Source organism: Balearica regulorum, chromosome 3, assembly GCF_011004875.1.
Source record: "Balearica regulorum gibbericeps isolate bBalReg1 chromosome 3, bBalReg1.pri, whole genome shotgun sequence".
NCBI lineage: Eukaryota > Metazoa > Chordata > Aves > Gruiformes > Gruidae > Balearica > Balearica regulorum.
Window position 1 is genome coordinate 106,602,585 of NC_046186.1, and position 15,892 is coordinate 106,618,476.

Consider the following 15,892-nt stretch of genomic DNA (forward strand, 5'->3'; position numbering starts at 1 on the left):
AAGCCCCATCCAGCCTGGTCTTAAACACTTCCAGGGATGGGGCATCCACAGCTTCTCAGTGGGCAACCTGTTCCAGTGCCTCACCACTCTAAAGAATTTCTTTCTAACATCTAATCTAAATTGACCCTCCTTCAGCTTAAACCCATTACCCCTTGTCCTGTCACTACACTCCCTGATAAACAGTCCCTCTCCATCTTTCCTGTAGGCCCCTTCAGGTACTGGAAGGCCACAATTAGGTCTCCCCGAAGCCTTCTCTTCTCCAGGCTGAACAACCCCAACTCTCTCAGCCTGTCCTCATAGGAGAGGTGCTCCATCCCTCTGATCAGCTTCGTGGCCCTCCTCTGGCCTCGCTCCAACAGGTCTATGTCTCTCCTGTACTGGGGCCCCCAGAGCTGGACGCAGTACTCCAGGTGGGGTCTCACAAGAGCCAAGTAGAGGGGCAGGATCACCTCCCTCAACCTGCTGGTCACACTTATTTTGATGCAGCCCAGGACACGGTTGGCTTTCTGGGCTGCAAGTGCACATTGCTGGGTTGTGTTGAGCTTCTCCTCAATCAATACCCCCAAGTCCTTCTCCTCAGGGCTGCTTTCAATCCATTTCTCGCACAGCTTATAGCTGTGCTTGGGATTGTGCCGACCCATATGCAGGACCTTGCACTTGGCCTTGTTGAACTTCATGTGGTTCGCACGGGCCCACCTCTCCAGCCTGTCAGGGTCCCTCTGGATGGCATCCCTTCCCTCCAGTGTGTTGACCGCACCACACAGCTTGGTGTCATCGGCAAACTTGCTGAGGGTGCACTCGATCCCGCTGTCCATGTCGCCAACAAAGATGTTAAACAGTGCTGGTCCCAGTACTGACCCCTGAGGAACACCACTTGTCACTGTTCTCCACTTGGACATTGAGCCGTTGACCACAACTCTTTGAGTGCGACCATCTAGCCAATTCCTTATCCACTGAGTGGTCCATCCATCGAATCCATATCTCTCCAATTTAGACACAAGGATGTCGTGCGGGACAGTGTCAAATGCCTTGCTCAGTGGGTCGTAGATTGAATTTGTGAACCTGAACATGAAGCAGCTCTGAGGCTTGCCAGGAAACCTTCATGAGCTTTGTTAAGTACAGATCCAATACTGAGTACAGACCACTAGTGTTAAGAACATGAGTTACACCATAAATGCTCATCTTAGTAAGTATGAAATAAGAATGTAAAATTTCCCTCTTTAAGAAGTGAAAAGCAGAGAATTACACTGATCTGGAGATTTTCTGAAGGATGTGAAAGTTAACCCCAAGACTTAGAACAAAGATTATTTTTCAGCTTCCTGTCAGCATATATGCTGATACTGTTCAGCATCAGCCTCTGTATTTAGCCTCTGTCATTTCTCCTGAGTTAACTTGAGCAGTAACAGCCTACTTTGTCCCGTCTTCTGAAGACAGAAAGTGACTTGTGAACGGAATCTGGAAACTACTCTTTTGCTGCGTGTCTGCACAGCTCCAGGTGTTTTAAAAAGTGAATCAGCTGATAACTCCTCTGTTACAAAGAAATGCAGGTAGGGTCTAAAAGCTTTGTGCATATTCTTAACTGAGCCTGCATCCTTTCCATGAAGTTAATTTTCTACTTAAGTAATAATTAAAAAGCAGTTTAACTCTCACATCTACATTACTTGATGTGTCATGTATGGTCTCTGGGCCATAGCAGAGACTATAACATTAATAAAATTATTCTACAGTTAACATCTCTCATAATTTATAGAGTATTATAGGAATATTGAAAGTATTGTGACCAACAGCCACTTAGACTCAAATGAGCGTTCTCATTGGAGATCACAGTGGAGTTGTGGATTCAGAAGAAGCCTTACGGAGGGGGAAGGGTTTTCCTTGCTGTGTTTACATTGCTTGGCAGCATGAACCAGATCAGTTCAACCAAAAGAGAAAGAGGAACAACCATCTTGAACAAATGTTCACCAACCACATAGCTAAATTTCTTGTTCAGATTCATTTCATATCATTGTAAGAATTGGGTAGCAAACATTGTTCTCTCAGTCTGTCACTTTGTCGATGTCACTGTTCTCTACATCTCTTTGTGGGTTCCCCGTACTGCATTGTGTCAAGACAGTGACTTGTCTTCCATTTCAGGTTGTTTTGCATTCTTACCCGACTGTCTCACACGTTTTGTCTGTTGCTGCTTCTTCTCAACAAAATCCAACAAAGTAACTCATCCAGCTTGCATCAACATGGTTCAAACATGACAAATGTTCAACACTATTTCCCAAACACTGTAAATATGTCTATGCAGCAGTTGTTGAGCAGGCACAAAGTTTAGGAGCACAGCATGCTCCGAAACTTGTCCACCTTCTGTCCGTGTGCTGATTTGCAGACAGCCTATGAATTGCCAGTATGGGTGCTGTGAAAGCTGTGTATGAGAGTGGAGGGGTAGGCAAATTCTTTAAATGAACCTTTAAAGACAGTTTCTTCAAGATGGGATTGTGGTGCATTGACAGGGTGGTGGCAAGGAAACATGTTAAGTGTTACTGTTCTGTTCTGTGGTTAAGTGTGGTTGTCATCAAGTTCTGTTTTATCTTAACTTTTCTAAGATGCCAGTAAGCAATAATATCCAACTTCTTTGCTGTCACTGAATTCACACCCACACCAACTCCACTGCCACCCTAAAACATCACATTCTCAATTAAAATATATTTCTGTAAGAGCTCAGTGATTTAAAAAAAAAAAAAAAGTATCTTCCCTAAAAATGAGAGATCATAATTTATTCCTACCATTAATAGGTGAAATTTTCAGTTCGTTGGGTGCATAAGCATAGGAAGAAAACAAAATTCAGGTTCAATCTTATGTGAATACTTTGTTATTCAAAGCTGTTACTGTCTGGAGAGATGAGCACAGAGAGTACGGGTAATGAAAACAAATTTTATAAATATCATTGTAATTGTAGCTGTACTGAAACATACGTTGTCATCACAATCTCATCTGTTCAGTATGTGTTTAAACTGGGGCAAACTCCTTGCTGACTTATGCTTGGAGTTATGAGATTTGCAGATGGTGTGAATCACCAGAGAATGCAACCAGTATTTTTATAAAGCTTTAGTTTTATTAAGTGGATAACACCCACAAGTACAGTTCTATCAACAGAAAAAAACATGGCTAGGGCAGTGACAGAACAAACTTCCTGCAATGTTTTGCAATAAAGAATCACAAGGAGAATTCCCCAAGTCAGAAGGTAGTTCGACATCCATTGCCCATTCAATCCCTGGACCCTTTCTATAGTAATGATAAAAATTACCGCTAAGCATGATGCTTTTTTTTTTCTTTTTGCTTTTTTTTTTTTCCTGATGTAGCTTTGTGAGGAAACAGATAACTTGGTTTTTTTTCTTGGGGTTCCTAAATAAATATCAAATGGTCCTTATTCACTTTCTGTGAAGCTGTGTGCAACATTAATATTTACTAATGAAAATAAATTTCTCCTTGGTGTAAGGTCAGTCCCTGGCACATACTTCGAAAATGCTATCCACTTAGCTATCTGTTTAGCTTTCTGACTAGACGCCAGTCATTTTTCTTTAGAATGATCACTGATGACCGTTGGAGAGATGGGGTCGCTGATGTCGACACGTATGTACGTTTTGTAGTCTTAATTGACACCCTTGATCAAATTAGATTGGATAACTAGAAGATACTGAACGGTTTATAAAATACATTCATTTACAAAGGTGAAATGATGGCAGTTCATATGGTGAGGTGCCCTGACTGGGATCTATTACGTTGTTTGCTTCCAAATGAACTCCTCTGTCAAGATGCTGATAAGTGTGGCAATTTCTGCGGTGAAGCAGACCTTGAGCATACCCCGATGCTGTTCCGGAGCATTCAGCAGCTCTGATCAGCTGATGTATGGGAAGCAGGTAGCTGTGCTGCATCCAGCTGAAATGTAAACAGGCAGAAGATTGTTTCTCTGGAATATGGCCAGAACACTGCACTGCCTGTGAAAGCATGGTGAAATACTTCATGGAGGCAAGCAGGTAGTTACTTGTTTTCTGTAGGGAAAAATGGCAACTCTGGCCATACAATGCCCTAGGGCATTAAGCTGCTACACAAGGCTAGTTATAATTGAAAGAGGAAGATGTTTCCTAATTAATTTTGTAAACCACACTGCAGCACAACCCAGCCTTATTTTCAGTAATACAATATAATTTGTTGCACAGTTACATAGAGCAACCACCAATCTTAAGAAGCTACAGCTTTGTTTCCATCGTTTCTCATTTGCAGTTTTAGAATTAGCACACCCAGCATTGTGAGATTAAAAAACAAACCAAAAACACCACAAAACCCGCATGCCTCCCAAAAACTTTGGGAGCTTCTTTATACTCCTTCTAATTGTGAGTCTGCTTAATGTTATTCTTTCAAGCTTTTCACGTGACAGAGAAATAGGAATGTGCTTTTTCATGTATTAAAATATATATCTTCATGTCATCACTGGATTTCTGTTCCTGGGGATTTAACAAAAATATAAACTATTATGGAACTTTTATGAAATAAAACTGAAGAGGATTTATTTCTGTCAGCTTCCTTCCAGAGAGACACTGAAACTTTTTTACTGAAGAAACTTTCCTCCAATCCTGGGTGCTTGATACCACACCTCAATCTGTTTCTTGCAGGTGTAGCAGGAATGTCTCTTGACATTGCCATAATTTGCAGGCATCCCAAAAGGTTTGTCTGTGAGACTAATGTATTTCCACTTACTGGTTCCATGAAAACAATGTACTTAATACTGTCAGATTTGTTTCAGTGTACTTAGATATAATGCAAGCATAACATAAAATAAATTATGTGGCAGCAAATAGAGTAGGTTTTTGACCACAGAGTTGGGAATGCTGGTAAAAAAAAGAGAAAGCAAAAAATGAGGAAATCTAAATATGTAGTATATTTAAGGCTAATCTCTTTTCCAAGCTGTCATTTAGGATTTCTTCAAGACTTAGCTCCATTAGTTAAGGCTAGCTCAACAGAGCCCTGCCTTAATGGCTCTGTCTTTCAGAGTGACCTAGTTCTTCATCTAAACACGCTTCAGGGTTATCATCCTATCTCTGTGTTCAGTGACTTTTTAGAGGTTCCCCTGGACTTCTTGAAGGGGGTCCATCTTACAGTTCCAGTATTCAGGTTCCCCATGTTGTTGTCTCAGACCAGTCTTTCCTCACAGCATGAGCTGGATCTTGTACTGGCTGTCATTTCATGAGTATCTCAAAATTCTGGTTGCTGTTACTGACTACCAAAAGGAAGAGCACAGCATATTCACTTTTTTTTTTTTTTTTCTCTCCAAGGAGATTTCAGCTCATCTCTACATTTACAACAGAAAAAAAGGTGTTACTGCTGTACATGATTAAAAACAGTTGTCACTCAAAGCTCCTAACAGTTTTCTATCTTAAATCTACATCTGTAAGTACTAGTGCAGCGAGGTGAGAGAATTTAAGGGAGATGCACAGGATCCCAAAGTAAATCAGCGGCACAGCTACGAACAGAGGCAGCTCTCTTACCTGTTACAGACCCATCCTTCTCCCTTTCTGCCAATGCTGTCAGTGCCGATGTTGATACCCAACTACAAACAGAAGCGTGTGTGTCTGACTTGCATGGTTGTTACCATAGTTGGCCCAGCTTGAGAATATGAAGACCTGTTCAAGAAGTATTAAATATAGAGGTGTCATGAGCCTTATTCTTCACAATTGTACTCTGATCCTCTCACAATTTCTGTTATTTGCTCTTTTACCTTAGTGTAAACATCCATTGCAGATCTAATTCCTAACTTGTAGAGGTACTGCATCCATGGGGAGAAGTACTTCACTTATAACCACGTTTTATAGTTACCTTTGTGGTTTATTCTGGCACTTTGACTTGTCATAGTTGAATAAATTGAATTCTGTAGAGTGCTCTTGTAAAATGCCATACTTCTGATTTTAAACGTGCTTCAGTGTGATGAATGCAGCATTAGAGTGGGATGCGGAGTAATGCTTAGATTTGTGGATTGTAGCTCTAGGTTGTATTCTCAAGTGTCTTGCCAGGTTATTATATGAATCACAGATAGGTCATTTTTCAGGATTTCTGCTCTTGCATTCCATATCTCTAAAATGAATGTGTTTTACCTATACAGCAGGTCTGTGTTGGTTATTTTTTGAACAGCTAGGCAGCAGGTATGCTGTATCATGTCACAGAATGATTGTTTCACTCATATACTAATTACCCAACTACTACCTTGTACTTTCCTCATCTTTTTATTGAGATCAAATACCTTCCTGGGTTGTAAATTGTCTAAAGAGGAATCATTGTTTTAACGTGTATTTTATGTGGTGCCTGTCGTAGTGAGCTTTCATTCCTTGGATGGAGCAAGCAGAAGAAAAGGTATTACTAGAACACAAACATAAAATCAAGTTAAGAACATGCTTTGAGATCTTTGAATGAAATATGCTGAGGGTTATTACAGCTGTTTTATTTCCAAGAAAACATTATCATACATAATTATTTTTATGGGCACTTTTATCTACTGTACTTTAAAAGCAGGCAGTAATTACCAGTGTGTCTGAATGCATCTGTTAATGAGGAAACTAAAGGACACAGGCAAAAGGCATGCCTCCGTTAATGAGGTCTGAGGTAAAGGTTCTAAAACCTGCTGGAATTTAGGAAGGGCATGTTTTGCTCTAGAGTGATTTACCTTTTGGGGAGTTTGCTTGATAATGAATAGTGGCTTAATTAAGCTGATACTAATTCAGAATTAATATCTGAAGTAGGTTTAAAAACTAATAACAAGGAGATGTTGTGTATGTATTAAACCTGGAATAGCGTATCTGATGCATCTCTGTGTTTAGGCAGCTAATGACTTTCCATCAAGTTTGGAGATGTATTTGTTTGTGAAATAGTTTTATGTTATTTGGAAGTTTGAGAAGAGAATTCTAGCTGATATGAGGGAAGAAATCTGGAAAGCAACAATGCTGAAAAGGCTATAGATAGGTTTTTACAGAGGGACAGATTAATGGATTCTAGGTGTCATATGTAGGAGTATCCCATGTTTTGTTTTAACTAGTTAGTTCTGAAAGGAGTGCGTTGGGGAAGCTAGTTTCTCATATTTTCTCTGGAAAGGGAAGAAGGGAGACAGTGCATCTAACTAGTCCCTAAAGGAAAAATAAATGTTTGAATAAGCATTCATTACAATATTTGAAAAAAATGTTTTTCAGATAATCGCCTTTGACGAACTTCGGACAGACTTCAAAAGCCCAATAGATCAGTGCAACCCAGTCCATGCAGTGAGTACAACCAGTGGCTTGCTAAGCAACAGCTACTAAAGAAATGGGGATGCGCTGAGCTGTCAGTGAAAGTATGAGTGTGGAAATGAATGTAGAGACTGTTGTGAAGTCAACTGCGGTTTGGAAAATTGATTTATTGGGCCAATCTTAGGAAGCCAGATGGTGACTCTTTATGCTCATAGCTTTCCTTTTTGCTGAAGGAGGCAGGAAAATAGTTTGAAAGTTGAAAAACCGAAGGATATCTCATGTGATGCTGATGCTTTCTTTTTATCTTTTCATTCTGTAGCACAAATTTTCCGTTTTGAAATAATTTGCTTTCTCTGCGTTCAAGCATGGGATGACCACCTCCTCCCATACTGTCTCTATCAATGAGTCAAAAGTTTGAAGGGATTTAATAAAATTTGTATTCCTAGACCTCTCTGTCCCATGGCAGGGCCCTGAATTCTCCTGTGCTTTAAGAGTAAACAACATTCTGCTGCATCGGCTATGGAAAAGGTTAAATATCACCGTGGGACTGTAAACTTGATTTTAACTAATGAACCAAAATGCAGCCCAGATTTAAGCATATGAAAATTCCTCTGTTAATTAAAGCTGTAATCTAGAGTGATTTAGCTGACTACAGTTAAAAATACATCAGATTTGTACCTCCAGAACTGAGAGCAGGACTTGGCTCTCTGTCATCTCACTGGGAATTACAATAATTATGACAGGTGCTGAATTTGATCTCTACAGAGTATCAAGTTATTGAATTGCCTACAAATGATAACCAGATTCAGTAGCTAGTACTTTGCCATTTAACCTCATTTCATAACTCAACAGAGGATTTGCAGTACTGCTTAGAACACTGATGATTTTAAGTGTAGTCTTCAAATGAATCTTCGAATAAGAAGACTTGTTTACTGTTCACTAACAGATAAGCAAAGAATGAGAACAGAAGAAAGAAATTATGTGAAGAAATCCTATACAGTATTTCAGTGGAAGTAATCTGGTTTTGAATTTACTGGAAGTAATCTGATTTTGAAGTCACTTTATCTGTTTTCACTTCCCATCTTGAGAACTGCACACAAGAAATCTGTATTTATATGTACTAAATTCCAGTAATTTGTTCTCTTCCTAAAACTTGTACGATGCACCATGGAGATAAATTCCTTTTATTTTAAAATGCTAATGGAATTAGTCTCCAGGTAAAAAAATCCCTGTTTCAGTCATACTAGTGGTGTAATCAAAAAGTTAATTGTGGAGTTTCCAGTAAAACACAGCAAAGTATTCGGTGATTAATTGACATATTTGACTCTCTTCTATGAAGCTTTCTGTGGTAACCGAAGCAATAATCTCAGGTTGCTTTCTTTTGCACGTTATACGTGTTGATGCCTTTTATATTGACATAAAAGGAAGATTTTTAGCAGGTCTTTCTTATTTCTTATATCTTTGGTCAAGTGTATTTTAACTTTTCCCTATGCATAGTTGCTTATGCCCATATTCCATTAATTTGGTGGGGTAGTTTTCTTTACTGCACTATAAGAATGTCTGATGTTTACTCCTGTATCTTCCACAATGTTTTCAAGGCAGAGGGTAGAGCCTTTTTGACAAGAAAAGGCTGAATTAGGGAGAAATCAGAGGCAAAACCCGTGGCAGTACTGAGAATTTAATTCAAATTTCCTGGTTCACACTCTATTACCTACAGTTCAAAGATAGACTTCCTACTTCTCCAAGGCCAGCTGCAGTTAGGCATCTGTCTTCTAAAGGGAATCGAGAGGATTATCTTTCCCTCTCCGCTTACCTCCTACTGAAGGCAAAATAGCTTTCTGCAGCTTCACAGGCACATCCACACAGGTCCATTCTCATGTTTGCAACCTTGAATCTAAAATTTCGGAGTCTCTTTTAGATCGCAGACACCAGAGAGAGGCACAATATTTGTCTGGTGCTTATCAAGCTTCCACTGTCTCACTGTCTCTCCAAAATTACCCTTTTTTTAAAAAATGGCTTTAAACTTGGGTACAGGAAAGGAAAAAAGGCATTTCTTTGGAGAATGGAAATAAAACTCGGAGCAAATTTAAAACATTTGAAAAGCAAAAAGCTTAGGGAGAGCTGGCTTCTCACATTGGTATATTACATTACCTGTTTAAAAAAGGTCATTGTTCAGAATATTTTTTCCCATGTCTAAATGACAGTTTTACCAGATAGTCTTCTGAGGACAACGAAACCACTCTGCCTTCTGCAGTGTAGCCAACAGTAGAATCTGTCACAGTAACTCCAGTGATGGGGTTATGCAGAATGAATCTGATTTTACTAGTGAATTTCTCATTATAAGCCATTTAAAAGAAAATCTGTCTTTGACTTGTCTTCTTCCTATGAATTGAACTTAGAGCATCTCTTGAGTCACAGTGCTTAATTATAGTGACATCATATTGATGAACGCATCTGTTGTTTAAAGTGGCATTTGTAGGACATTTCAGATATTCTTCACTAATGGGTTAAATTCTAATGCCACATGTTGCTCAGGCACCCTCTTAGTGAGAGAGGAAGGGCTGCCATACCAACTTTGTAGCTGTTTTTCCCATTCAGAATTATCTTGAAGCCGGAGGCTGGGTACCTGAAAATGCAAGACGAAGTCTCTGTGGTATAGATTGACATCGTTGAATAGAGCCACAAATGCTGACTTAAAAAAAGTTGCAGCCTCTGGCTCAAGGCTAACACAGACTTGAATACCCAGTTTATATTGTTACGTCCCGTAACATGAAAAAATAACTTATTGGGACTTTGAAATGGGTAAATTATTTGGCTTGCAAGCAGTAGGTAAGAAGTGAATACTGTCATTTCATATTAATAACGTGTGTTGCTTCCCTGCAACCGTTAATTCTGATCTTGACTCATTGTAATTGTAATATATTGTCTTTAATTTATAACACCAGTTAATCTTCTACCTTTTTCCCACTTTTTCTTGACAGAGAGAGCGGCTGAGAAATATTGAGCGTATTTGCTTTCTCCTGCGAAAGGTGAGCATAAACTAGCCTAGAATTTGTGAAGTTTATGAGAATTAAAGCCATCAAGTGGTGATGTGCATTTATTTGCTCTTCAAATGATCCTCACACCCCATTGATGAAAGGCTGGATTCAGCTGCAGGAGTGGAAGTCATGATGACCTTGTAAGGACAGAAGACGACAAATTATAAAAGGTTAATATAATAGAGGATTTCTGGATAAGAACAGAAACTTCCAAACATCAGCCCATTCATTTTGGAACATGCTTTTTGAAGGCAGTGAATCATTTTGCAATTGCAGCTTAAGGTGCTTTTATAGCCCTATCAACTGATGATGATGATGTAGTACAGGCTTTAGAAATACCCTGTTTTTAACAGCAGCTTACTATTTGATAAACAAAACATTTTATTAGCTACATACTTAATGTTTAAGATTTTTAATTGGCTGAATAGAAAAGTTGATGTATTTATTTCAACTTGACACAAAGGAGATACTGGGTGCCTCAATTTCCACAGGATTTGAAGGAGCTGATAAATTGTAGGATTGATGCATTCATGGGTTACTCACCTGTAGCTTGAAAGAGGGTTTTCATGGACACTCATTGGTCTCCTGAGCCTGTCCCATTGAAGTAAAAATAATCATAGTTCCAAACTATTTTATTCTATATATTCAAGTTTCTATAAATTCCCTTCAGCAGAGTAGTAATGGATCCACCTAAATTATTCTGCATTTTTGCTTAGAAAGGTTATCACTGAAGTGTGGGCTGCTGCCTGCATCCTAATCAAGCTAGGAGCTAAATTCAGGTATGATTTTACAAAACTGATGGCCTCATCCTTAGAAGTTTTGGGAAAGCCAGTGTTAGGGGTTACTGGTTTGGCGTGTAACTGTGACTCCACACAGAATCTATGAAGAATGATTCTCTGATCAGTCAGAACCCGAGTCGTATCCGTTTGGCACCATTATGAACATGGGACTGTTAGGAGCCACATTTAAGTACTTAGCCAGTTTATGACACTAGGGATATGAAAATAAGAGAAAATAGTTACTGCAAATAGCTTCCCATTATATCAAATAGGCAGCCAGCCAATTGCAAGCTGTGTCCCAGTTTCTTTGACATAAAGCAACTGGTGAGTGGTAATGTATTAATATATGTGAGCCCCTTGGGAATGCCTTGCCTGCATCAGTGTTTAATTTTTATTGAGCCTCAGCCTCACTGTGAACAGCAAAATGGAGCATTTTGGCTAATTACAGACTCTGTATTCATAAGGGATTGGCTTGCTTCTGTTTCACTTAAACAGTTTGTTAATTCAGCCTCTTCTTCAAAGTTCTTTGGGGATGCGTTTGTTTTAATTGAGAGATTATATGCAAGAAGAGGAAGGTGCAATAACTACAGAGATTTGTAGTCTTCAAATCTGACAATCACTAAAAATAGCTTTAGTTTATGTAGTTTGAAGGATTCACTGTTGGGGAAGGTTCTGGAAAAACAGTAAAGAATTGAGCACCAGCTATATAGATACAAGAAAATAGCAGTTAGGATGCTTTCAGCAAGCACTGAACATATCCCTCATTATAACATTGTGTGGCTTTAGGTCTGTTTCTCTTTCTATGAAACAACATATCTGTTTTCATATGTCTTGAAGTCAGATAATTCTTTTAAAGGGCTTCAAAACCAGTGATACCTTGCTATTTATGACACTAGAACTTGATGCTTAAGATCTACTGTAAATCTGTTATTAAAGAGATTATATGTAGGCTATAAAAATATGTTTGGTTTCATTATATCCTGGTTTTAGAAAGAGTTCCTGGGAATTATTAAATGGGCATACAATATGTCATATAAATCTGATCCCAGTGGGCAAAGAGTTTCTTAAGGATGGATTTTTGGTTGTATCTCCAAAATACTTGGAGAAGATTATTGGCAAACTGTGATCAGGTATGTGATATGTCACCAGATATTATATAACTTACTTACATTTTCCAAAATAGAATGGAGGATGCAATCCTCCTGCAGCCAGGCGCTTTCTGACATTTGGTTTGGGGAAAATGTTTCTATGTCATTAAAACAAGTAGGGATCATGTGAAGCAGGCGCTGGCATGTGCACATGCATGTACACGTTGGTCCATGTTTTTATGGTGCTACAGAATTAGATTGGCCTAAGTTTTCTGGTTACTGGAGAATGATTGATTATGTAGAAAGAAGCTATGAACTTTGTATAGCCATGGTCAAACCTCTTTTATCCTGAAGTAAATGACAGGAAGGACTGGACTTATTTTCTGAACCCAGCAGAAAGTGAGGTTCTCGCAGGATATGGGTGCTTTCATTTGGCGGTGCTTTGTAGTATATATATATTTGGGGGCTTTATAGTATATATATGTCTTTGTGTGCTCGGTAAACTGTTAAATATTTCATTGCGTGGACATTGGTGTGTCATACAAGTATTACATGATTCACATAGGACATATACTAGTATTGGCAAATGCTATGGAGTCTGTATCTGTGCTGTCTTTTTTGCTAAATTGCCTTTGTTTCTCTAAGGATATGATTACATGACACACTACAATGCTGTACAGAGAAACCCAAACTAGTTGTGGATGAGTGGTCTTGAGCCAGCGAAAGCAGTACAGTATGCAGCAGTACAGGCTGCTTGGGCTCATTAGCCCTGTTGAGGAGTGAGAAAGGTGAGGTGTGCCATATAGGTCGACCATGATTTTTGTGATTAAAATATATTCAGTTAATGATGACATCAGTATTATATAATTGTAATTGCAGCTGTATTTCAAATCTACCTACCTGATTGATTCACTTATTTTAGCACTAAGGACAATAAGGAATTTCCTAGATTAGAACGCAATCCATTTCGTTAATCAACCACTGTAATGTTATTACTTTACCTTTGAGGAAATTTAAATTAAGTTGAGATTAGGTTACGCATCGTAATTTTTTCATTAATCTGATAACTCCTTTCTAAGGGGGAGAGTTGATTGAACTTGCTTCCTTGCTCAGTGAACATATTTCGGACTTCAGTTTGCTCATGCCAAACACTGCTGAACAATATAACTGACCTTTCTCAAATTATCAGCAAATATTTGTTTTAAGCTAAAGTAAGAGTGACTTATAAACAGCAAAACTGGAACTGGAACTTACCTGGTAGGGAATTGAGGTAGATAAAAGACAGACTTTTACTCATTTTCCTACTGTAGTGGAGCATTTTAATTGTTAGGCATAAAATTCATAAAGCTGCAAGTGTAAGAAAATCTCATTCCTTTTTCTTGATTTTATTTGTGGTTTTGGGATTTGTTTTTACTTTTGTTTTTTTGGAAGTCCTGAAGGGATGATAGGAACAGAGCAAATTCAGCAAGAAATCTAACCACAGGCAAGGTGACATTAATCTCAAAGATGTTCCAGATGAACTTGAACTGTCTTGAAAAATACAAACAAATATGCAGAGAAAAAACCCTGCAGGGACAACTTTGGTTATTCAAAACTTAGTCGGTTCAGCACTCCAGTACTAGCAGTAGCAACAGCAACAGTAGATTGTAAATCAGGAGCTGGGCTGTTTAATAAACCAAACCAACAAATCACCAACCCAAAACATCTTCACCTAATCTTTTTTTTGAAGAAAGTTTTAACATTTTAGTTAGGAGGTTGGGGGTTGGCAATGCTTGGTCTGTTCTAGTACTTCTGTCACTGTGGCTTCCAGTGGAGCTGGATCTGCAGTAGTAGTGGTAGAAATTTCTTCTGTACTCAATTGTTCTGGTGTTTACCAGATTCAATTCTGGTTTTTACTACTCAGCAAAAATAAAATAAATCTATCTTTCAAATTTATATACCATATTATATACCCTAATACACATCACAGTTATGTTTTACTGTATTTACAGGTTTTGGTAAATAACTGAAACCAATGTTACTTTAAGGAGCAATTATAGAAGATATTCCATTGAGACTGAGATACGGTAAATAAAATGTACAACCTAGTGAGCGTAATATATAATTCCAGACACCTGAGTGTCTGCGTACAATTTTGTTTTGGTATGTTTCCATATTTAACTATTCTGTTAAAAAAAAAAAAAAGGTCAAAATTACTTACATGTATGAAAGTAACAGTAATTTAGAGGCATGAGTAATCAGAAGCTTAAAGGCTGTGGGTTAACACCACAGGTTCAACTGTAGATGTAGCATTCCAAAGAAGAAGATATGGCTTGATCCTGTGTCTGTGTCAGTGTTGAATGCATGTAGTTGAAAAAACCCCACGATATGTTTAGTGAAACATTACTGATCTCGATGGATCAGCTAACAGGGAACAAGTTAGCTTTTTAGCTTTTTCTTCGTAGCAGATGAAAGCAGTATTTTCTGAGTATGGAGGTGGTTCTACTTTACATGTAGATAAGTATTATGGGAAATCAGTATTTTTAAAAGTAGCCCTACCTTTCCTTGTTTATCCTTATTCAGCTGACATTTTCTTTCCTGCGTATTTTGGGTGAAGGAGACTGACCAACATGCAGTAGAGTAATTGCCATATGAAATAATTTTTGTGCTTGGACCTTGTTAGGTTCCAGACCTTCACCCACCAGTAGCTCCCACCATTCTCTGCATGCAGCAGCCACAGTGGACATACCCCGTTGGAGAGTGTCAGGTGTCACAGTAGCCAATTTCAGTTGACTGATCATATTCTTTTCTTCTTGATAAATTTACTGGTTATTACGATGATCACCCCTTCTGTTGTTCTGCCTCATAGTCACTGGCAAGAGTCACTCAGAGTCACTCTCAGTCTCTCACCTGAGATAAAGTGATGGATTTTAAGTGTGTGTTTCTGGATATGTCAGTTCATTGCTTCGTCATGGATTTAGGGATTTATAGATGTGTGACATTCTTTTAGCCAGTCTGCAGGCTGATAGTCATTAGCAGAGTAGTTCTGTAAATCCATAGCATGGTTCATTAAAATGCTTAATGTAAGGTTATATAAGCAAATTTAGCAAATGTGATATATAATCACAAGCAGCTTTTAAAGTGGTGTGTATCCATCCATATGCAAGAAGAAGTCATACTTTTTTCCTGGGGTTAAAAAAATCTCATAGGCAGAAACTACAGCAATAACACAATTAGTTTGTTTCAGAACTGGCAATAACAGAAATAGTTTTACCTTTTGTAGTGCTAGACGTTTTTTACAACATCAGTAAAGATGTTTTGATTCCTCATTTAGCTAGACTTGACAGAAAAAGAAAATATTGCAGCATAGCCACACTAGAGGGATAAGTCTGCAGGGTAAATACATACCAGGTTTGTCATATGCATTATGCATTATATTCAGCACCTCCTAACCGGTAGTCAGCATTTAGTCTTTGAAGTTTAGGTGCTTGTGTTATCTGAGAGAAAACCAGAATTTTTAGTCTAGTCAAAAGGTACTTTTTGACTGTGGAAGTAGCAGTGATATTCTGCCTCACAGGACAAAGAGGCTGATGCTTCCAGAGTTCTGATAAACTGCTGCTGTAACAAAGATCACAAAGGGAACAAAAAGTGGCACCATGTGACGATTTTCCTGTTAGCAGTTACAATGATGGAGCACGTGAACTTTGTCCGCTCTTATTAGAGACCAAAGAGTTCGTCGTTGTTGCTGGTTT

At 38.5% G+C, this 15,892-nt stretch overlaps 1 protein-coding gene across 1 annotated transcript in view; it reads left to right on the forward strand.

Annotated features, from left to right (window-relative positions):
* Positions 1-15,892, forward strand: part of CNIH3 (cornichon family AMPA receptor auxiliary protein 3) — a 53,085-nt gene that overhangs the window by 20,621 nt on the left and 16,572 nt on the right. The window contains exons 2-3 of the mRNA XM_075749381.1: positions 7,221-7,289; positions 10,238-10,285. Of these exons, the coding sequence (XP_075605496.1) occupies positions 7,221-7,289; positions 10,238-10,285 (117 nt within the window). The remainder of the gene's footprint in view (positions 1-7,220; positions 7,290-10,237; positions 10,286-15,892) is intronic.